The 24,623-nt window shown below is 41.5% G+C and overlaps 1 protein-coding gene across 1 annotated transcript in view; it reads right to left on the reverse strand.

The window, feature by feature from the left end:
* Positions 1-13,506: 13,506 nt before the first annotated feature.
* Positions 13,507-24,623, reverse strand: part of LOC145394191 (UPF0389 protein CG9231) — an 87,217-nt gene continuing 76,100 nt past the window's right edge. Inside the window, exon 3 of the mRNA XM_080268175.1 lies at positions 13,507-15,655. Within this exon, the coding sequence (XP_080124301.1) occupies positions 15,436-15,655 (220 nt within the window). The 3' untranslated portion in view covers positions 13,507-15,435. The remainder of the gene's footprint in view (positions 15,656-24,623) is intronic.

Here is a 24,623-nt window from a genome sequence, read left to right on the forward strand (position 1 = left end):
GTGGATGTTGGAGTGGCCCTGGTGAGAGAGGATAGTGTTTGGAAACTCCCTGTACTGTTGTTTGCAGATGATACTGTGTTGTTGAGTGAAGACGAAGGGGAGCTGCAAGGCTTGGTGGATGAGTTTGAGAGAGTGTGTAAGAAACGGAATCTAAAGGTGAATGTAGGAAAGAGTAAAGTGATGGTCTTTGAGAGAGGTGAAGTTAGTGAATGTACAGCGAGGTTGGATGGTGAGGAATTGGAAAATGTGAGTACGTTTAAGTACTTGGGTAGTGTGATGAGTAAGGATGGAGGTCTGGAGGGTGAAGTGCTTGAAAGGGTACAGCAGGGAAGAAAGGTTGCTGGTTCTTTGAAAGCAGTGATAAGAAACAGGGATGTGAGCATGGAAGTGAAAAAGTTACTACATGACAGTATTGTGATACCAACTCTAACGTATGGAAGTGAAGCTTGGACATTGTTGGAAGGACAGAAGTCAAGAGTGAGAGCAGTGGAAATGAGTTATTTAAGAGGAGCCTGTGGAGTCACGTGGAGAGACAGGCTGACGAATGAGGATATAAAGGAGCGTTGTGGTGTGGATGTGGATGTGATAGGAAGTGTTATGAGGAACACATTGAGGTGGTTTGGCCATGTGGAGAGGATGGAGGGTGAAAGACAGATGAAGAGAGTGTATGTGAGTGAGGTGGAGGGGGGAAGAGGGAGGGGGAGGCCGAGGATGAGATGGAGGGATGGGGTGGAGAGGTATATGAGAGAGGGGTGTGTGAGTTGGGAGCAGGGCAGTGAAATGGCGGGGGACAGGGTGACTTGGAGGCAATTTGTTTGTGGCCACCCCAAACGGGATTGAGGCGTCTGGCAATAGATAGATAGATAGTAAATCAGTCCAGTCATGCAAGTCCAGAAACAAATATTTTTTTTCCCATTATAGTAATCCCCGTACTATCCGGACGCCCACTTTCTGGACATTGTGGTCCTGGACTTTCCCCCCCCCCCCCCCCCCCCAAAAAAAAATCCCCCCCAAATCCGACTTTTTCCCCACCCGTAATTTGAAATTGCCGCGCGACACCGAACAGCTGGTTTACACCATGGCCCCATCACCCCTTCCTTCTTCCCCCCTCCCCCATCCCCTGTCAGGGTTGCCATTTGGTATTTTTCATTACCAAATGTGGGCCAATTTGGTAATGAAAAATTCGTTTGGTAATGAATCAGAATAATGCATTACCAAAAGGATTTTTCACATGTATGAGGATGTTCTGGTGCCAATATTGTTTCCCATGACTAGTTGTAGTTTCACACTATTGTTACATATTACATATAAAGTTGTTTATTCATAATTAACAATGGCAATGAAGTGTGAATGATAAACAAACAAACAACATTTCACTGTAAAGTGTGGCATGGGATAGGATGTGCAATCAGACATCTTTTAATCAAACACTAGAGTAAAGGGAAGGCGATAGAGAAATATAAATTGTATATATGTTTAAGACTTGGGGGAAATATTTACCTTGTTGGTATACTTTAATGTAATCAATACTACTTTATTGAGGTGTATAATGTACATGGTACAGTTATGATGCTTCTAATCATGTATAAATCCCAGTTGTCTGTGGAGGTTTAGCACCTCTGATTTTGCTGACCCAGCACCACACCCAGAGGGGATGCCGGCTATATAGGGCAGAATGCACATATCATTAGAATGAGAGGGATGTATAACTCTGCGCTCTCTGTGTCGCAGTTGTATCTTTCTGTGGCCAATAAACAGAGATTTAATCTGCTCAACTTTAGTTCACCTGCACACGCTACCTTCTAAATTCCTCCAAAAGGATTCTACACCGATTTCCCACCATCTGCAGTGAGTGAGAAGACGTTTTGGTGGAGTGTGTCAGCCGGAAGTGACTTCGACCGGGTGCAACGTTAACCTTGCTTGGAACTGTGAGGTCACGACTCAGCTGATATATATAAATTGGTGATCAGCTGCAGGGTTCCAAGCCGATATATTAGTGACTAGTTGAGGAATCCATACAGCTGAAACATATTTTTTGGTGCCAGCGGTGGAATGACAGTGCTAGGATACGACAAGGTGCTAAAGGGATTGTAGTGAAAACCCTTGCAACCGCTCGTGATTTTACAGGCGAACAGAAAATCTTACTCTCCTATTGCAAAGAGACTAATTGCAGAGTGAGTAAGTAGACCAGATATCAGAGTAATCTGGTTCTCTTCATCTCTGCCTGGCAAGATATCTCTGCCTTCAAGCGCGAACTGGCAATTATCTTGCTATCGTACTGAGGCCAGTGCGGTGAAGGGTGGGATCATCTAAACGCATCTAGCAACTCTGGACGTGGAGGCAGGTTTAGTGTGTGGTGTGGTGGAGCTGTGCAGCGCAGTGGAGTGCCTTGCAGTTGCCCAAGGACAACCATGGGGGACAGAATCATTGTGTGGTTGGAGGAGAAACATTGCAGGGAGTGTGGACTTGCAGTACGAATCTACCAGGAACTTCAGCATCATATGACACCTGGGTAGTGTACATGCACAGTGAACCCTCAAACACACTTTTTAAGCAGCACATGTTAGTTAGATAATGTGTGTAAAAAAAAAAAAAAAGGTTTCTCAGTTTCCCCTCAATACATACATTTTCTGTATCTCTTGTCTGTGTCCCATTCTCTATTGCTAAAAGCCATAACTAATCTATTTGTGTCAGTTTAAATTTTCCTGTGACAGGGAAGGGAATAAATTCTGACAAGGTTAGATGGATACAGTGAAGAAGTGGGGACGAAAATTAAGGGGAGATTCAGACAAACCAACCACAACGGAAGGTGAATCAGACTCAGAATTGGGTGAGTGGTTAGGCACTCTGGAGAAAGGCATCAAAACTTTAAGTAGTCAGGACACTTCTGAGGAACTGGATAGTGGGGACTTGAACACTACATTTGCATTCTGGTCATTCTTATTCTACAGTTCCTGAAAGTTCAGTTAGGTCCAAAATGGTCACTAGTCTTGCTAATGAGGGTACTCTTAGTGAAGAGACTGTGGGTGTTAAACAGACTCCAACAGCACCCATGATCACTCAGGATAACCAAGGTCCAATAATCTCTGCTAGCTATGCAACCACTCACATACCCACTTACACTTCAGGCATGTTCAGTACACCATTAACTTTTGGATAGCAAGGACAAGACCATTTATTTGCTAATGTTCCTTATGCTAATTCATGGGGCATGAATACTAACAGTATTGGCATGCAAATCCAGGATCCTTCTGGTAAACCATGGGACATAAATATTAACAGTATCAGCATGCAAATTCAGATGAATCTTCCTCCCTTATGGCAACTCCCTAACATGGCACCCACCAATCTGGCTGCTGCTAATGTTCCTTCAACTTTACCTCCTGTAGCACTGGTTAGACAGTCCCAAGGACAGTTTGTTCAGGCACCTTCGAACCCAGATTGTATAAAGGTGCTACCTACAGTCCATTACTGGGGAAGATGATTATAACATCCATCGCTTCCTACAAGACTGTGAGGCCCAGATACATAGATTACAGCTTGCTAGTGACGGGGAAAAGATTTGGCATATTAAAGCCAATTCCCCAGCAGCGGAAATGTTGGAAACCTCATTATTCCAAACCGGGCCTATTGCTCATGAGTGTGAAAAGTTTAAGGAAGCCCTCATCGGAAAAAACTAGGTAACCAAGCTAGTACGGGGGAAGTTCAGGGCCACATGCCAAAGTAAACAAAATCGTACAGTCCACTGATGCGTGTGTGGCAGCTATTAAAAAGGTGAAATTGCTCTCGATACCTTGGATCATAAGGAAAGGCCAGGTGTCTTTGATAGTGGACACTGGAGCATGTGTAAACATTATTTCTAGTAAAGCGCTAGAAAGGCTGAAGTATGAAATGCCTCAAGCTAATTGGACGTTGTCAGCACCTGATGTGATTTTGACAGGTGTGACAGGGAGTAAAATGAAGATCGTATGCCAGGTACCGTTGACAATGAGGGCAGGTAAACAATCTCCTGTGTTACATGCTACATTTTATGTGGTTGAGGATTTCCCTCTGCCAGCTGATGGATTATTGGGCTTTGAATCCATGGATGAGTATAACGTGATTATACACCCTCAGAGACATTCTATTTCCTTTAATGGAAAGGAGTTTGTAGGCCTTAGTCCCTCAGCAACACAAGCCAGAATTGGCATCCAATCAGGAGCCATTCAACCAGTTGTGACTCCGACAAGTGAAGCGTCAAGGGAGTCCCCGGATGCACACGAAACAGACGGTATGGATTGGAAGCAGGTCAGGGCTATAGTGAGTGGGAATCACCACTTACCCAGTCGAACTGTCTGCAAAATTCTTGTCCGAGTACCTGATGTGTCAGAGGGAATTGATGTGGTATGTTTAACAGTGACCATAAAACATAAGGCATTGTCGCTAGAGTCCACCCTGTGTAGTGTCGGACTAGATCAGTAGACGCCCCTCTTCATCGCAAATATGAGTGGTGGCGCAATTAAGCTCAGAGATGGATGCTATATAGGTGACGATGTCCTATGGTGCCCCTGTAAAGGAAGTCAACGACGTACCAGTGATCTCTCCCATAGTCACATTACAAACAATGACTCATTCGGAACCTACACGTCTTGGGAGAGAAAAGCTGCTAGAACAATACATGAAGGTAACAGATAACATTGCCCATAAAATGCGGTTACTAGCATTTCTTAAAGAATTCTCCGATGTAGTGGCACTTCCAGGAGAACCGCTGGGTAGGACGGACAAGGTGAAGCATCATATTGGGTTGTACCCTGGTACAAATCTGATATGTGCCTGCATACCACCTACCACACACCCAAAGGAAAGCAGTGGAAGAGGAAGTTGAAAAGATGCTTCATGATGAAGTCATTCAGCCTTCTTCCTCACCTTGGAATGCACCACTCTTTCTAGTGCCTAAAAAGGATGGTGGTGTGAGACCTGTTGTAGATTTTCGGCAAGTGAACAAGGTAACCATACCGGATTGTTACCCAATTCCACATCTCAGAGACTTACTGCAGTCCTTGGGTAAAGGAAATACTGTGTTCACCTGCCTGGATCTAGCGTTAGGATACTGGCAGGTGGAGCTGACCGAAGTCGCGTCCCATCACTGCCTTTAGCACTCACCATGGGCACTTTGAATTTCTCCGGATGCCTTTTGGACTGAGTAATGCTCCTTTGACATTTCAGAGGATGATAAATCAGTTGTTTGGTGACATGATTGGGCAGGACGTCCTAACGTATCTAGATGATTTAATAATTGTAAGCAAGGATATACACACTCATTTTAGTACGTTAAAACGAGTGATGGAAACCTTAAGATCCGCGGGTCTGAAAATCAAGCTATCGAATGCGATTTTCTAAAAGCAAGTGTTAGATTTCTAGGGCACTTAGTTGATGGCGATGGCATCAAGGCTCTGCCGGATAAGGGTACAGCCATGGCAAATTTCCCTACGCCCAAGTCCAAGGACGATGTTCGCTCATTCCTAGGGCTCACTGGTTTTTACAGGAGCTTTGTCCAATTATGCTGCTATCGCATCACCATTGACGACGCTACTTAACAAGGATGATGCATGGCAATGGGGACCATCGGAAGCAAAAAGCTTCAACGACTTCAAGAAAGCCATGACAGAGACTCCCGTGTTAGCGTTTCCCAATTATACTTAACTTTTTTACCTGTGCACGGATGCCTGAGGTTAGGGACTGGGAGCAGTGTTACAGCAAAAGAATGAGGAAGGCAAAACGCACACCATTGCGTATGCCAGTAGGGCACTAAGACCCCCGGAATGGAACTACTCTGTAACACATCTGGAGACATTAGCAGTTGTGTGGGTGTTAGGACATTTCCAGGATATCATCTTCGGGTACTGGATAATTGTTTTAACGGATCATGCACCCATATGCAACATGTTTAAGGGGAAGAACTTGCATGGTAAGGTTGCGCGTTGGTTCAGCAAGGTACTGGAGTTTGACCCAGAGGTCAGGTATTTACCAGGCCGACAAAATGTCGTTGCTGCCTCGCTGAGTAGAAATATTGCTGTTGCCATATCTGAGGATATCCCTCTTTCTGGGTATTCCCCAGGCACAGTAAAGGCGGAACAATGTAAGGATACGATGTGGTCTCGAGTCATCTATGCCTTGGAGTCTGGCAACGAGTCATGTCTACCTGAACTTCCGGTACCGATGACTCACTTCCATCTTCAACAGGGTCTTTTATATAAACAGCCCCCTGGGAACGACACTGTGTATCAGTTGGTTGTTCCTACTACACTACAGCAAGTCGTGTTACAGTTGGTTCATGACGTACCTCAAGCGGGTCATCCTGGACGGGACAGATGCATACGTGAGGCAAGAAAGAAATACTATTGGCCGACCATGAGGAAGGACATTGAAGCCCACGTTAGTCAATGTGTCAAGTGCGCAGAAATGCAAGGAACGACAGGACCTCCGACTCCCATTTTGGAGTATCCCCTACCAGAAAAACCGTGGGATACAGTCTCCACTGATCTCTTAGCGTTGCCAAGGAGTCATCAAGGCTCAAGCTATGTATTGGTGACAGTGGACCATTTTTCGCGATTCACTGTTTTAGTACCTTTACAGACGAAAACTGCAGAGAAGGTGGTGCACGCTTTTGTAACCTCAGTGATTTGTCCATACTCAACACCCAAGGTATTGCTCAGCGATAATGGCAGTGAATTTCGTAACCAAGTGTTAGAGGAAATCTGTCATACGTATGGGGTAAGGCAAGTCTTTATTACGCCTTACAGTCCCAAGAGCAATGGCCAGGTGGAGAGAACAAACAGGATGATACTGAAAGTCTTGAGACCAGCAATTACCACTCAGACAGAGTGGCAAGATTGGCTGCCACATGTAGCAGCGGCCATCAACTCCTCAGAAAATTCAACGGGGAAATCTCCTCATTATATCCTTTATGGAGAGGAGAAGGTGTTACCCTACGATTTGCTAGCTGGACCTCTTACCCCAGTGTATAACCAAGAGAATTATGCCAAAGTACAGCTTGCAAAGTTTCAACACATATACAGTATAGTGAAGTACGAAAAAGATTAAAAGCCTCAAGAGCGGAGATGATGGTGAAACAACACAAAGGTAGTCAAGAAAAGACGTTGGAGATAGGCCAGAAGGTTATGATCAACAACCCTGAGAGAACTTCCAAGCTCAGACCTAAGTTCCGCGGACCATATACCATTGTGGAACATGTGTGTGGACACAGTTATTGACTAAGGAATGATGCTGATGGAACTCAGGAGGCAGTACATGCTGACATGATCAAACAAGTAAGTCAAGAGCTAAGCCTAACTAACCAATCGTCTGATGTGCTGTCCCCTCTGTCTTCGTCACAGTCTATGACGTCGTCCATACCTGTCCCTAACCAAGAGTATCGCAGCAAGCTACAATCCCACAGTAAGATTGATTAAGGGAGTATCTTCTCTTACAGGCATGTGGCTCGCGACTGGACTCCTTTTGTGTTGCTTGGAGTGGACCTGTGGAACGATGTTGGACATGGACACGACTGCATTAATGCCAGGAGCACTGAAGAGCCCAATTGGAGAGGTGGTGATAGTAGAGGATGCGATATGCATCTGCTACCCAATGGAAGGATATCTCCAAGCTCCAGATATTGTTAAAGAGGTCTCTGAGGGATTGTTTCACCTCAGACAGGAACTGTCGGAAGTTGGCAAGTTATTCAACCGGAACCCGCAGTTGACAACCTCAGATAATGAAGCCTTGGTACAAACCTTGCATGGTATAACCAAGCTTCACACTGGACATATAGTTAGGCTCACAGACAGACTCACTAAATTGCATGTCGCTTTACCTAATGCAGATTCTGATCTTTCCAAGCATGTCCATGCACGTACTAAGAGAGGACTAGTGGATCTCCTAGGTATCCTGTCTCATAAGCTTTTTGGTACAGCACTAGACAAGGACGTAGTGCAATTTGGTAGACAGATGCATGATTTGGCATTGGCGGCAAAGGCGAATAACAGGCTAATCGTACACATGTATGAACAGTTACTTGAGTTCACTACCAAAGCTAAAGAGATAATTAAGACTACCAACTATCTCGTAGGAGTTGTGAACAACATCCAAACCACCTCACCAACCCTGGCTAACTTAGTGTTAATCGCTGAGTACTTACATGCTCTCGACAAGTCAACCACTGCTTTCGAGTCGCATGCAGCCAATGTGGTGGACAGCTTAATCGACGCAAGTTTGAACAGGGATAATGCTTTATTGCTTCCTACTCACATTCTGATCAGTGCTCTTGACGTAGTTATGGTGAAGCATGGATTTATGCCACTTTTGGTATGAGTCAGCGGGAATATTATTACCCATTGTTAGAGGCCCAGTTGACCCATGATGGCATCCTGATACTGGTACCTATGAGGAATGCTGTAACATACCATGCATGGCGGTTCATTCCTTTCCCTTTTGCTACTGCTAACAATACACTTGTTATTCTGAATGAGGGACCAGAGGTGCTAGTTATATCGGATAACAAAGGGTATATAGATGAAACAACTGTGGATGAACCTGAGAAGTGTAAGGCCTCATTTCTTGATCTCCATGTATGTTCTGCTTTCCATTTTGTCTTCATTCCGTTAGGGGTAGAGAAATGTAAGATGACCTTGTTGGACACAAACACTTCCTCCGCACTGCAACATTGCACTTTACAACCCATTCAATTGAAGTCAGTTTTCCATGCTTATGTACATGCGACAATACTTCTTCTTTCCTGAGACTGAGGACGTAACACTCACATGTGCCTCACCAAACCAGTTCCTTACGGTAAAGGGTTACTATGTTGCAACCGATTATTGTGAGTTACACAGTAAAGAGATAGCAGTTCTACCTAACAAGCACCATCTAGCCTTGTCGGTGAACTTCTCGTCCCAGTTACGACCATTTTTACCTTCATTCAGTGTTTCTACCTTGAATGTGAACAGGCTGTCTGGTGTGCTCAAGGAGATACAGTTCCTCACTCACCTGAACAAGACTGATTTAGAACCATATGTACTGTCCTATCTCCCTTCATACCTTTCTCCTTCCTATTTTGGTCCTGGCATTGGTCTTCTACTTGTTGTGGTCTTGTCCTGTGTTTGTGTTTGGGGCTACTATCTACGAGGCCGAATGAGAAACCTACTAAAACCACGGATCCGTACTTGCGGATTGCAAGTGGACATGGCTAAATAGTTAGCTACCCTACACATTGGTTAGGTTACACAGTAGTTAGGACAACAATGTAGACGGGGACGTCGAAAGGTGTGGCCGAGCAATGTTCTGGTGCCAACAGTGTTTCCCATGACTACAGTAGTTGTAGTTTCACACTATTGTTACATATTACATATAAAGTTGTTTATTCATAATTAACAATGTGCAACGAAGTGTGAATGATAAACAAACAAACACCATTTCACTGTAAAGTGTGGCTTGGGATAGGATGCGCAATCAGACATCATCTTTTAATCAAACACTAGAGTAAAGAGAAGGTGATAGAGAAATATAAATTGTATATATGTTTAAGACTTGGGGGAAATATTTACCTTGTTGGTATACTTTAATGTAATCAATACTACTTTATTAAGGTGTATAAAGTACATGGTACAGTTATGATGCTTCTATTCATGTATAAATCCCAGTTGTCTGTGGAGGTTTAGCACCTCTGATTTTGCTGACCCAGCACCACACCCAGAGGGGATGCCGGCTATATAGGGCAGAACGCACATATCATTAGAATGAGAGGGATGTATAACTCTGAGCTCTCTCTGTGTTGCAGCTGTATCTTTCTGTGGCCAATAAACAGAGATTTAATCTGCTCAGTTTCAGTTCACCTGCACACGCTACCTTCTAAATTCCTCCAACAGGATTCTACACCGATTTCCCACCATCTGCAGTGAGTGAGAAGACGTTTTGGTGGAGTGTGTCAGCCGGAAGTGACTTCGACCAGGCACAACGTTAACCTTGCTTGGAACTGTGAGGTCACGACTCAGCTGATACATATACAGTAAATTGGCGATCAGCTGTGGGGTTCCAAGCTGATATATTAGTGACTAGTTGAGGAATCCATACAGCTGAAACAAGGATACACAGGATGGAGATGGTGGATTGCTTGATCTCTCTGAATAATCTGCTAGCCTACCTAGCGTGAAAATAATCAACATGCTGTTAATTATAAGAAAAGTGATTACATGTATTTCCACTTGTATATATGATGAATGAAGAATAAATGCTAGCTTTACGAGTTTGATGAGGAAAAGTTAAATTTACTGATGAAAACTGAGGAGTTTGGTAATGTGGCCGTTGCGATTTGGCAACTCTGTTTCCCCGTCAACAACAGTTACTGCCTAACTTCGATCGTAAGTTGATGCTTATCGCAAAGGAAGCCACACATGCTTGCTTTTTGTTAATAAACAGTGAATAAACTGCAATACCTCACAACTAGACCACACGGGAATTTACAGTGTTGTGCAGTGTTAAGAAATTAGAATTTAGAGTGCAAAGGATCAACTGTGGAGTGCAAATTGGCTGTTGAAACTGGCATGGTGCAGTTAAGAACAATGTGCAGTGTTAAACAATTATAACTCACAGTGCAAAGAATTAAGTGCAGCACAACATTGGATTACTGTACGTGCTTCAAGAGCATTTTAACCACTGCCAAATCTTTAGAGAAGGGAGCCACAGACGTGCTGTAAGTACCCTGGCTGAGGTACAGTCACTTCTAATTCCTCATTCTTTGGTTCCTTTTCATTAATTTCATGCTTTATGTCCATTATTGGTGTGAATAGGGTCTTAAGTAGGTTTAAATAGGTGCTATGCATGTCCGGTAGGGAGTTATTTAGGTGGCTTTCAAAGTTAGGCTGTGTTAGGGTCCTTAAGTACCAGTCCAGGAGCCAGGGGCCCACTTTCCAGACAGGACCACTTTCCGGACATGCCTCTGGCTCTATTACGTCGGATAGTAGAGGGATTACTGTAGCTATTCAGTTCAGATTTAGTGAATTCCAGTTTGGCGAGTTTTATTTTTTCTTCTGTTTCTCGTCAAATGTGAGAGTTCACTGTATTTCGATTTTTTGTATACTAAAGCATTTTTCCCCATGAGAAACTTAAGAAAATGAGATGCGTTCCAGAAGCCCCCAAAAAACTGTCAACTAGCTACTCTGTACTGTATTAGGCTGTTGTAAGCTCTTAAATCTACAGTAGAAATTTTAATAAAAGGTAAATGACCTTTAAGCTTGTGTTCCAGCATCAGGGTCTGGTGTTGCTTCTTCTTGAGAAGCTCCCCATATGATGATGATGAAGGTGAGGGACGTTTGAGAAGAATGATGAAAGATGCGAAAGATTCTCAGAGTACAGGAGGCACACACTACAAATCCAGGGTGCGGGAACAGACTGAGATGAAGCAAAGGTAGTTGCTTGCCTCGCCATACACGACAGTGGTGCTGCGGTTGGTCGCATGCCAAATTTTAAACATTTTCTCGTAGCACTTTTCATACCATCGAAGCATATGCCTTTCGTATAGGGGAATTTGTCCTATATTTTTCACTTACACACCTTTGAATTTTCGTATATTGGGGCCTCGTATATCAGGGACTCCCTGTATCCTTTTTTCCCATTGGTCCTTAACTTTGTAAACCGTGGAATTCGTAATCCATGGGTAGGTACCGGTCTGTAATTGCCGCAGATTAGGCGACTCCACTGTAACTAACATGTGAAAAGATGTGAAGTTTACTTACCAAACTGAGAGATGAATGAGGATGGAGCATTTCAGTTTTAATACAGCACAGTTTAATCATGAATAAACTTCAAAGAAAACATAGCACCAGTATACATTTTCACTATATTTATCATCCAGTCTTTCAGTTCATCATCACAGTCATATGAGCCAAATGGCTACACTACTTAGTCCAGACATTCAAGACAAAAACAACCACCTGGATGGTATTACATGGTCAACAAAAATCCAACCTTCCCTAAGATGTAATCCCTTTTGGGCAACAGTTAGTTAGAGTGCCTTAACTCACTGTACCATCATGTGGTCATTTAATTACAAGAGGCAGGTTTTTGCAATGTTAAAATTTAGGATATTTTACCATTCTTGGTAATGTATACTGCCATTATTGCAAGTGCTGAAATTTCATATTTAACTGAATCTTGATCAAGATTAGGTGATGCTGCTCCCAAGGTACTTTGAATTACTCCCCCAAGGCACTTTGAATTACCTTGGCTTCTCCATACTATAAATACACCAGTGTGTCAACTTCCTGGATGAAATATAGGCTTTTGTCTTTCTTGGAGGGAACAATTTGCAGATTGTAGCCTTTGGTTCCTTCCTTACATATAACAAATATCAGCTCAGAAACAAAAAGGTAAGCATAGCAGAGTTAATATGGTGATGTGGTGGAGTGAAACGTGACCACACGGGCAGCTAATTTCCTGTTTTGAAGAACCTCTCCAAATTCAATACAGTATTATTGTCAAAATTGGTCAAACTAATTCTGACTAGCAGTTCTCACCAAAACCCACCTTCAGTTATCATCAATTTTATCCAGTAGTTTCTTGGGCTACAAGAAATCATCTGGCTTGTCACTCATTACAGTCACCTAACAGTAGTACTACAATGACAATGACAAGCCTACATATGGTGGTGCTGTGTTCCCTGGGTGAAGCAAAGTAGCTGCAGTGTCCACCCAGGAGCCAAACCACCTAATTCCCTGCACCTAGACACTGGGAAGGACCCTGATCTGGCCCTGGTAAGGCACTGTCTACCACTAGAGGGTGCCAGTTTCCTACACAGGGTATATACCGTATTGTACTGTACCGGTATAATAGCTCCGCAGATATAACTGCTTCCCCGTGGCTGAAGAGTTTGTTCAGCAAGACACTCTGAGATTAAGCAATGGCAATTACAATGATTAAATAAAAAGAGTGGATAGTGGATACCTACTTTAAAGCCTTGACAACATTCCTGAAGACTACAGATATCTGTTCTGCATAAACTACTGATCTTTAAAGCAATATCAATGAAAATTACAAAATGGAAGGAAAACAAGAATATACCACAGACTGGATGTGTGCTAGAACACACAAAAAAATAAATCTTTAAAAAGAATACTGTACTACTGCATAATTACTTCTTTAGTCCCTGAAATTTAGAATACTGTACTTAACCAGTTTTGATCCTATTTTATGAGTACAGTAATCCCGCATTTTTTGCGGATTTTTTGTCTACGGTTTTGCCCTCTCGCGGATTTTCTTAGCATTAATAAGTTCAACAAAAATATCCTTGAATATACAGAAAAAAAAAAAATTGAAATTCCCACTGCTTCCAATTGTAGCGCGGTAAACTCACGCCACCCTCTGTCCCTTTCCCGTGGCCCCTCTGCCAGTGTTACCATATCTAGCATAATTTTATTCTTTTAGCATAATTTTGATCAAATTTTCGAGTCTGGAATATTTTTTAGCATATTAGAAGTTTTAGAATCATTCTAGCATAATTTAGAATGGAATGGAATATTTTTAGAATAATTTTATAAAAGCTACAAATCAGAGAGAGAGAGAGAGAGAGACGAATAAGGTAAGAAGATGTTTGAATAGTTGGTTACTTTCAGTTTGGGCTTGGTTGGGTTGGATTAGGTTAGGTTAGGTTAGGTTGGATTAGGTTAGGTTTTAGGTTAGGTTCGGTTTGGTTCGGTTAGGTTAGGATAAGTTTGAGCTTTGTACTTTACCCATGAAACCTAGGTTTTTCCGATGGATTTTGGTATGATTCATTCGATTTTCAGCTTCATTTCAGTCGGAAATGACCATTTTCTGTGTTTCCCCCCCTCCCTATAACCCCCGATTCCCCAAAGATCCCTCATTATTTCAGGGGGATGGGGGGGGGTCATATCTCAAAATCTGGTTATTTCCGATGGAAATGATGCTCAAAATCGAACGAATCACATCAAAATCCATCAGAAAAACGTAAGTTTCGTGGGAAAAAGCAGTATGGGTAGATACCGATATTTATCCTCTTACTGTATGTAGGTTCATTTTAATATTTTCATAGTAAACAATATATAATTAATATGTTGCACGAATATGTATAGAATTTTATCATTTAGCTTCAAGTTAGCATAATTCATTTTTTACTTGGAACAAATATGCTCAATCTAGCATAATTTTTTCATTGCCCTAGCATAATTTCGTTGTTTGGATATGGCAACACTGCTCTCTGCCTCGCATTCTTCAGTCCACGCCTGACTGCCTTAAGTGGATGTTGTGGTTGTAACCACACTATGATATGAGCCTCTTGCCTCCCACTTGCTTTCCACATGGCCCCAGGACGTAAGCCAGCCTCACCAAAGGCTAATAATACAATTAGTAAGAACTCCAAAGTGACAAAACGATCAAGTTATGACCTTAGCAGAGAAAATTGTGTTACTGGACAAGCTAAGAAACGACCGTGGGAGTGTTTGCTATCACCAGTTAATGCATCTTTTTATTTTGTACTGTTTTGTTAATAAATGTGTAGATAATTGTGTATTACAGTACGGTGTTTACGTTTTTCCTTCATAATGGAGTATGTGCTTTCAATCTTGTAAGAAGGTATTTCGGGATGAGTATGGAGGTTTCGGGACAATTCGCAGTCACAACAAACACAAAACAATTCGCCTTCATTAATGAAGATAGCTATGGGTGACGCTAGAATATAATTCAAAGGCGACTACAGCGAGGAAGAAACAAGTTAATTATTGACTAAAGGTGCAACTAATAAATAATATCCAGAACCTACGCTACTGAACATAGACTTTGCTGGATCCCCCTGAAATATAGTTATTAAAGTATTGATTAATTAATAATAAGTATATTTATCAAAGTATTGATTAGTATATTTATAGAATGGCGGGGAATCGTCTAGGGTGCGAATTGTTCTGAAGGGGAATCGTCCATGTTTTGACGGGGAATTGTCTGACGGCGAATTGTCTCGCAATCAGTATGGACATGGACTGTGTGATGGGCAGCATGGTGGACACAAGTGCAAGTTTTCAATTGTTAATAGAGTATTCGCGGAATTGACTTTTCGCGGGGGTTACAAGAACGTAACTACCGCGAAATATGCGGGATTACTGTACTATATGACTGGAAAATCTGTAGCAAGACACTGATTCACACACCCCTGTGATAACAAAATAGTTGCATCACAATCAGATCCTTAAGTTACAAAGCGCAAAAGGAATAATGTAGCATAGAAAAAACTAGAAAAGGTTCTACAAGCAACTATATGGAAAACTTCATTTACTTTAGGTTTTCACGAAGCCTTCAAACTGTCATCTTATTTTTACTTTATAAACTGTACTTTCTACTGTGAATATATATATTCCTATCACTTTCCAATATACTACTACATATTTATGATGATAATTACATTCTCTTTGCATTTTCTATTTTTTCATGTGCTAAGGCAGCTTCCTCATTAACTTTACGGTGCCAGTCTTCATTCATTCTGATGACTGACTCGCCTCGATCTCGTGCCCTCTTCCCAGAGTAGACCATGACAATGCAACCAAGAAGAGTTGCTGCACACATCATTAGATTAATCTTGATCCTTGCCTTGTTACGTGCTCGTTCCAAGGTGTCCTGGCTAGGGGGGGAGGGGGGAGAAAAAAATCAACATTATACCAGTATGCTAAGATGCAAAAATAACATACCTTCCTATATCAACATCGTAATCATCATCAAAATCCATTTTCCCATATTTGCATGTGGTGAGGAGATTCAAAGCATGGATCATTTTAAGTATGCAAATTAGGTGAGAAAAAAATCCCATGTACAATTCCTTATTTTATGCCTCACCCCTTGTCCCACACAAGGTATGAGGTTGCTTGTGTGGAACAAGGACACACAAATTTCTGAACTCACGAACACTGAGGGGGGGGTAAACGTAGGCTTTGCTGTAAGCAGTAAAATCACCTTACCAAATCAGTTCATCCTGATAGTCTGTTATATTTTTCTGATTATTTCTGGGTTGGTAAATAAACATTTCTTGTTAAATCTGTTTCTCCGCTGTTTTTAGCTGTTCTGGTGTGACGACTCTTTGTCTGATTCGTTAATGAAATGGTGGAACACACTGTTCTAATCTAAGTGTTTAAACCTGGCCTAACCTAGCTTAACAGCACCTAATAATTTAACCTAACCTAATCTTCATTTGGGAAGTTGGGAAATGAAGTCCACATTTGAGTACGATGAGTTTCGTCCACTGTGCTGGAAACAATCGTAGGTACAGATTTAGAATATGACGATAATAACAGGGAGGAAATCTTTCAGTAAGAAAACGTAATTTACCAAACTGAATATAGACTGAAAAATACTGAAACAAGCTGGAGGAATATACATTGAACTGGAAAGGTCTTCCTGGTACTTAAAGTGTACATTTACCGGTAAATAAACCAGTTTAACAGTACAGTATATCGCAGCCACAGCGGGACCAATTGGGAGTGATAGCTGAGGGTTGAGTGTACAGTACTTGTATTTTGTTTCCGCCAGATTAATCGTGCTTTCGGACTAATCGGGCACCCCTTAACACCATATAGCCCGGATAATCAGGCTATCTCTGTATATATGTATGTATGTATGTATGTATGTATATATATATATATATATATATATATATATATATATATACACAGTACCCTCGGGTCCAACACGGGTTTGTCCAAGACGGAGACCATAAATAATAATCTAATATAATGCTGTAATAAGGTTGTATACGTCCAATGTGGAACCAACAGTTCATAACAGCCCAAATCCGAGGAGAATACAGCTACGACAGTCTCACCCGGTCCAACATGGTTCCTACGTCCGGGAGAGTGACGTGGTTGTGATGTTGTCTAATAAGACACTGGCATCTGGTCACGTGATGACCAGGCGGGGCTTGCTTTTGTCTCGCTCACCAGTGTTGTGGACACACCGTGCGTTGCACTCAGCAGGTAATTGCCTCTCCCTATGTAACCATGCCTAGGAAACCGTCTGATAACCCCCTGAAGCACCGCCATCTACCTCAAGCTACTAAGCTGGAGATAACTGGGCTACTAAGCAGGGGATAACAAGTTCAGAAACACACTTTCAAGATAAGGATATTTGTTTTGGTGCCAAAATAGGTCAAGACTGACGTCTTTAGGGGCACTTCTCGAAGATTTTGTGACAATATTATTGTTTTCCATAAGGTTTTGTGTTGGTCCAAGACATTTCTCGTCCTAGACGGGACCCTCAGGTGATAATATTACTGTCTTGAACGCAAGGGTACTGTATATATATATATATATATATATACATATATATATATATATATATATATACAGTACTGTATACACACACACACAGGTCGCCAACAGAGACAGAACTCTTCCTGGATTGTGCGAAAATAATCGTTAAATCAGCGGCGAAAAGGAGACAAGCCTATTCTGATTATGTAAATGAGTGTGTGAGTGGTGGTCCCGTCAGGCAAGTGTAAATAAAAAAAACACAGGTTTCGGTCAAAGAGTAAATAATATAGTGGAAATTGAAAGATTCCATATGGTTGCACAATGGCGGAGGGCGACGAAGCTTTGTTTACATATGGTGAAAATGAATTTGAGGGCTTCTCCGAAGATGATGCGGGAAATGGAAGTATTATGTTAAACCAAACAATAGTAAACTGGGAGAAGTTTGCACACGCAGTGTAGAACAAGAACGAGAAGTCACATAATTGAAAGCGAGAAACGAATCTGCATCAAATGAAATAAAACAGCTCAAGAGGGAGAATAAGAGGTTGGAAGAAGAAAGAGACAGGATGAGAAGTAAACTAGATGAGAATAACTCTAAGTCAAGTATGCAAGATAAGCACATTAAGGAAATCAAAGAACAACATGAGGAGTGAAAAAAAAATTCAGAGGGAAGGAAACGTAGATTTGAAAGAGATTATAGAACAACAAAGGAAGGAAAAGGTGGAGAAGGAAGTGATCAGAGTACTGAGAAGTAGAGAAGTGTTAGTCAAGGATGTAGCAGATAAAAAGAAATGTGTAATAATTTCAGGAATAAAAGAAAAACATATGACAGTAAGATGAGAAACAGAAAAAGAAGAACTGAGTAAGGTTAAAGAAATAATATCAGTAGTTATGGAGGGTAACAATGAAGCTCAAGAAGAGACTGAAGAAGTGATTAGGTTAGGAAAGTATGAGGAAGGAGGGGCGAGGCCACTGAAGGTAAAGTTTAAGTCCCAGGTCATGGTAAATGAAATCATTAATAGAACTTGGAAACTATCAGACAAAGAGGGGTTCAAAAATGTTTGGATAAGGAGAGATGCAAATGAGGAAGAAAGAGCTAAAATACAGGAAGCAAGGGCAAAAAACGAACAGAGAACGGAGGAAGAGAAGACAGTGTTTTATTGGAGAGTTATGGATCAGAAATTGAGGAAGTGGTACCGACAGAGAGAGGGAGAGAAGAGGGTATAAAAAACAACAAAAATTTGAAAGTGGCATATACTAAAGCTGATGGTTTAATATTGGCTAGGTTGGAAATCAATGACTTCTTGAAGGTTCATGAACCTGATGTTATGTGCTTTGTAGAGACTAAGTTAAGAGAGGATGTTGATGTCCATACGGGAGATGGTAAATACAAACTGTGGAGAAGAGACAGAAAAGATAAATGGGAGGAGGAGTGATGACAACAGTGAAGAACAACATAAATGTAGATGCTGTGGAAATGGGACAGGGTAGGCCTGAAGTGATCAATATGAAACTAGAAACTAATTGTGGGAGAGATATGGCAGTAGTATGTCTTCCTCCTAAGACAAAAGCATGGAATGATGATGAATACCAAGAGATGTTGTCAGACATGGCTAATTATTTACAGAAAGTGATTGAGAAAAGCAACAATATAATTTTAACAGGGGACTTCAATTGTAATGAGATGAACTGGAAGGAGTGGGACTCAGGAGGTGGTGAAGATTCGTGGGGCACTACATTTTTAAATATAACAATGAACAATGTGATGATGCAGTGGATCAAAGAAGAGACAAGATTCCGAGAAGAGGAAACACCAGGAAGATTAGGTTTACTGCTAACCAAAGAACATGATGTAACAGAATCTTTGAAATATCTTTGTCCTATAGGAAAAAGTGATCATGTGGGCACTGAGTTCCACATGATAATTGGGAACGTGGTACCAAGAGACGAGTTTTACAAGCAAAGAAGATACAATAATGGGAAAGCAAACTTTACAGGATTGAGAAAATTCTTCAAAAATGTGGACTGGAGAAAATTCAGAGAAACAGGAGAGATACAGAGGAAGTGGGAAAACTTTCTGGACCTCTATAATTTCGGAGTGGAAAAATATGTGCCAAGAGTAATGGGGAAAGAAAACAGGAAAAAGGAGTGGTTTAATGGAAGGTGTATGATAGAAAAAAAAAGAGATGGATACGGCATGGAAAAACTGGAGGAAGAGAGGTAACAGAACAATGGAAAAATATAAAAGAACTAGAAATGAATACACAAGAATACGCGGAGAGGAAGAAAGGAACTTTGAAAAAGGTATAATAGACAAATGTAAGGATGAACCCAAACTGTTTTATAGATCTATCAATGGCAAATTGAAACAAAAGGAAGGAATCATCAAACTGAAAGTAGATGGAGAGGTACATAAAGATGCAGCAATGCAAGCTGAAATAATGGACAAACGTTTCCAGTCAGTTTTCACTAACGAAAGTGAGTTTGTGGATGGGGAGAGAGTGACTAGTAATGTAATGATGAAAGACATAAAGTGGAAGTACAGGAAGTGTATAAATTACTGGAAACTCAAGATGTAAGGAAAGCCCCAGGACCAGATGGAATCTTTAATTGGGTACTGAAGGAATCAGAGAACAACTGGCGGATAAGATTCACGGTTTACTCGTGTGTTCTCTGGAAGAGGGGAAAGTGCCTCAAGAATGGAAAAGGATAAATGTGGTACCAATTTATAAGGGAGGGAACAAGGAAGAACCCCTGAATTATAGACCAGTGTCTCTAACCAGCAAGGTTGCAAAATTGTGTGAGAGAATCCTGAAAGACAGATGGATGAAATATCTGGAAGAGATGAATATTTTGGCTGAAAGTCAGTTTGGATTCAGAAGAGGAAGGTCATGTGTGTCCAATCTGTTGAGCTTTTACTCAAGAGCAATTGATGTGCTACAGGAAAGAGACGGTTGGGTGGATTGTGTGTATTTAGATTTGGAAAAGGCCTTTGACAAGGTACCCCATAAGAGACTATTGTGGAAACTAGAGCATATAGGAGGACTGAAGGGAAACCTCCTGGAATGGATGAAAGACTTTCTGAGAGACAGACAAATGAGGACAGGATGTCTGGATGGAGAGAAGTAATAAGTGGAGCCCCTCAGGGCTCTGTGTTGGCACCAATAATGTTCCTGATTCACGTAAATGATATGGTAGGGGGAGTGAACAGCTATGTAAGTCTGTTTGCTGATGATGCAAAGATCATGAGGAAGGTAGAGGCAGAAGAGGACTGTAAAATGCTGCAGGATCTAGATAGGATACATGATTGAAGCCAGAGGAAGGAAATGAAATTCAATGCAAAGAAATGTAAAATATTGGAAATGGGGAAAAGTACCAAGAGGCCATCACTGAACTATTTGATGGGTAATGAACCTATCACAAAAGCGAGAGAAGAGAAAGATTTGGGAGTGCCGGTCTAGGATAGTTTGTCTCCTGAAAAACATATTAACAAGACGGTTAGAGAGATGTATAAACTCTTGATTAACATAAGAGTAGCATTTCATTACATGGATGAGGAGATGATGAAAAAATTGATAATGGCCATGATCTGCCCCATGTTAGAATATGTAGCAGTACTGTGGTCCCCACACAAAAAGAAAGATATAAACAAGATTGAGAGAATACAAAGAACAGCAATCAAGGTGATCCCCAGTCTGGCATATCTGTCGCACAGAGAGAAGCTGGAAAAGCTGGATTTGCCTTCCTTAGAGGAAAGGAGAGAGAGGGGCAACATGATTGCAGTGTTCAAAACCATGATGGGAGTAGATAAACTTGACAGAGATGATCTGTTTTTATGGGATACGAGAGTAACAAGAGGACATGGAATGAAACTGGGAATGAAACTAAGAAGCCAAGCGGCTTGAAAGATATCAAGAAATATAGTTTTCCTTAAAGATGTATAGACTGTGGAATAACCTGGACAAAGAGATCTTCCAGGCTAAAAACTTAAACGAGTTTAAAGCAAAATTTGACTTATTGAGAAACAGAGACGGGACCCCACGAGCGTAGCTCATTTCCTGTATATCACAACTAGGTAAACTGAAGTAGGTAAATACACACACACACACATATATATTTACATATATATATATATATATATATATATATCATCATCCATCATCCGGACCTCCATATATCTATATATGGAGCCTCTGTGGTATAGTGATAAAGTATGTGTTTTTGTACACTGAAGAACGAGGGTTCACGCCCCGCCAGAGTAATAAACTTTGGGAGCGTTCTTCTAGCCACGTACTGCATTGGCGGTGGTTGAACCTGTATCGTATACTATAAAGTACAGTAAAACCTCACTATATCGGACTAATTGGGGCCTAAGCCAGTCCAAAAAAATCGAAAGTTCAATAAAAAGTAACATCTGAACTCCCCCTGGACTTCCTCTTCCTTTTGTTATGCACAGAGGTTTGCTTGCCATTCATGTATTTATTCTCTCTCTCTCTCTCTCTCTCTCCCAGCACTGGGCACTTCTATTTTCTATCTATCTATCTATTGCCAGACACCATAATCCCGTAAGGGGTGGCCATTTGACTCTGAGTTATATGTTTTATGGGGAGGGGCACTAACCCTCCACCAACCCACTTGCTGACACGTAGGGAGCACGTATGGTTTGGTTACATGGTTACCACCCAGCGTTGTAAATGGTTTCTTGGCTTACAGGAAACCATTCGGCTTGGCATTCAATGTAAAGCCACCTGCAAAGGAAAGAAAAGCAATAAGAAGTGACAGGAAAGATGGGAGTGTTACTTCACATATTTTTGTCTTCATCGTCACCTTCATCTTCACCTTCCCATTCATTTTTACCTTCACTTTCAGTTCACTCTGACATTCACATTCACTTTCATATTCTCTTCCATGCTCATTTCACATTCACCTTCACACTCACTTTCAGTATCACTCATTCTGAATTTTCCTTTCACTTTCACTTGCAACCTTACTTTCTCATTTTCACATTTAGCTTTACAATTATTCACTCACCTTCACTTTTGCCCTCCCTTCTTTTACTATCACATTCACCTCCACCTTCACTCACACATTCACCTTCACTTTCACTTTCACCTTCACTTTCAACTTTTCTTTCACCTTCATCTTCACTTTTACATTCATTTTCACCTTCACTTTCATTTTCATTTTCTTCTTGGCCTTTACTTTCACCTTCACTTTCACCATCTTCACTTTTACATTAATTTTCACCATCACTTTCACCCTTCATCTTCACTTTCTCTTCCGACTTCACTTTCACATTCATGTTAACTTTCACCTTCACCTTCACTTTCACTTTTACCTTCCATCTTCACCTTCACTTTCACTTTTGCCTTCACTTTTACTTTCACCTTCACCTTCTCTTTCACCCTCACTTTCACTTTTGACTTCACTTTCACACTACCATCACTTTCACCTTCACAATGCCTTCACTAACCTTCACGTTTTCATTCACTTTCACCTCTCTCAGAGACAAAGAGAAGGGGAGGAAATATAGATGGAGAGAGAGAGGAGGGACCAAGGCTAAGCCTATCTTCCTCATTTGTTTATGCCAAGGGGATGCCACTTGTCATTTCTGTATTTATTCTCCCTCTCTCTCTCTGTTGACTTTGACATTCCATATTCACTTATGTGCTCTCTTTCACCCTCACTTTTACACTCATTTCACAGTTATTTTCATTTTACCTTTCTCTCCCTCTCACCAGAAAGGGAAAGGGAGGGAGGGAAGTTATGGAGGAGGAGAGAGAAAGGGGGGACTGAAGTTATGGTATCTCCTCTGTTTGTTTGTTTTATTGTTTTTTTCCAAGAGAGGACTGCTTCTGGCTTTATTGGACTTTTCCTGACGCATAAGAATTTAGTTCACTTGGCTCCTCGAGTCCGATAAAAGCGAATTCCACTATACTGATGTCCATTATATTGAGGTTTTACTGTATGCTTGCACCCAGTCAGCTAGCGCGAGCCGATTACACTTGGTTCACAGACTACACACACATCCAAAGCCATTCCAACATCTACAATTACACTTACAAGCACTTCTCACCCTACATACAATCTCTACCAGACAGCCTAAGCCACTTGGTAGAGATACATTGGCTGTATTGTCCCCACTTCAGTTGGGATAGGCCGGTCCTGCAGTGGACACTCAAACGACTGATGAGATTAGATATATATATATATATATATATATATATATATATACATATATACAACTAAAAAAACAAACAAGAAGCCTCGGACAAGGACTGACCAAACGATGACGACCCAGGACCGGACAAAGGACTTGGTAATGAGTACATGGAATGTAAGAGGAGCAAATGATGAGGTGAAAGAGAGAGAGATTGTCCAGGTGCTTGAGGATGCGAAAGTGGATGTATGTGGAATAACTGAAACAAAATGGAGAGGAGAAAGTGTGAGAGAATGGGAGTATGGATGGGGTATATGTGCAGGAGTAGCTGAGAATGAGAGGGCAAAGGAAGGAGTGTGTATAGTTGTGAGTAAAAGATGGAAGAAGAGCATAAGACAGTATGGATCAGTTGGGTCAAGGATTGTGTGAGTAAAGTTGAAAGTTGGAATACAAATGTGGGCGATTGTGTGTGTGTATGCGCCAATGCAAGATCGTGCTAGAAGAGTGAGAGAAGAGTTCTGGACAAATGTGGAAGTGTGCATGGAAAAGTTTGGAACGAATGAGAGAGTGTTTTTGATTGGTGATATGAATGGTAAAGTTGGTAATGTGAAGGTGGATGGAATAGTTGGTGAGTGGGGTGTGCCTGCTGAGATACATGAGAATGGGAGTGCGTTAGTGGACATTTGTGCTGGGAGGGGGTTGGTGATAGCCAATACCCTCTTCAGGCATAAAATGATCCACAGGTATACATGGCGAGTGATGAGAAGGGTGGGTGGTGAACTGAATGAAAGGAAGGCAATGATTGATTATGTGTGTGTGGATGAAAGGATGCGAAGATGTGTAAAGGATGCAAGAGTGTATAGAGGTTGGGGGAGTGGACTTTCTGACCACTACTTGGTGGTGGTTATATGTGGAAAGGAAGAGAGAGGTGAAAAGATTAGTAAGAGAGAGTAAGAAGAGATTGGATGAGGAATTTGGAAGGAATTTGAGTGTAAAATGGAGGGACTGTAAGAAAATGTTCTGGAGAGAAGTGAAAAGAGTAAGACAGGGTGGAAGTGAAGTTAGCAGGGGAGTGAATGATAAAAATGGTAGATTACTAGTGGAGAAGGGAGAAAAAGTGAGCAGATGGAGAGAACACTTTAAGGAATTGTTGAACATAGAGGATGGAAGTAATGCGAGTATAAGTG

The sequence above is a fragment of the Coenobita brevimanus genome, chromosome 26 (genome assembly GCF_032717465.1).
Source record: "Coenobita brevimanus isolate Jiangsu-jjx chromosome 26, ASM3271746v2, whole genome shotgun sequence".
Classification (NCBI taxonomy): Eukaryota; Metazoa; Arthropoda; class Malacostraca; order Decapoda; family Coenobitidae; genus Coenobita; species Coenobita brevimanus.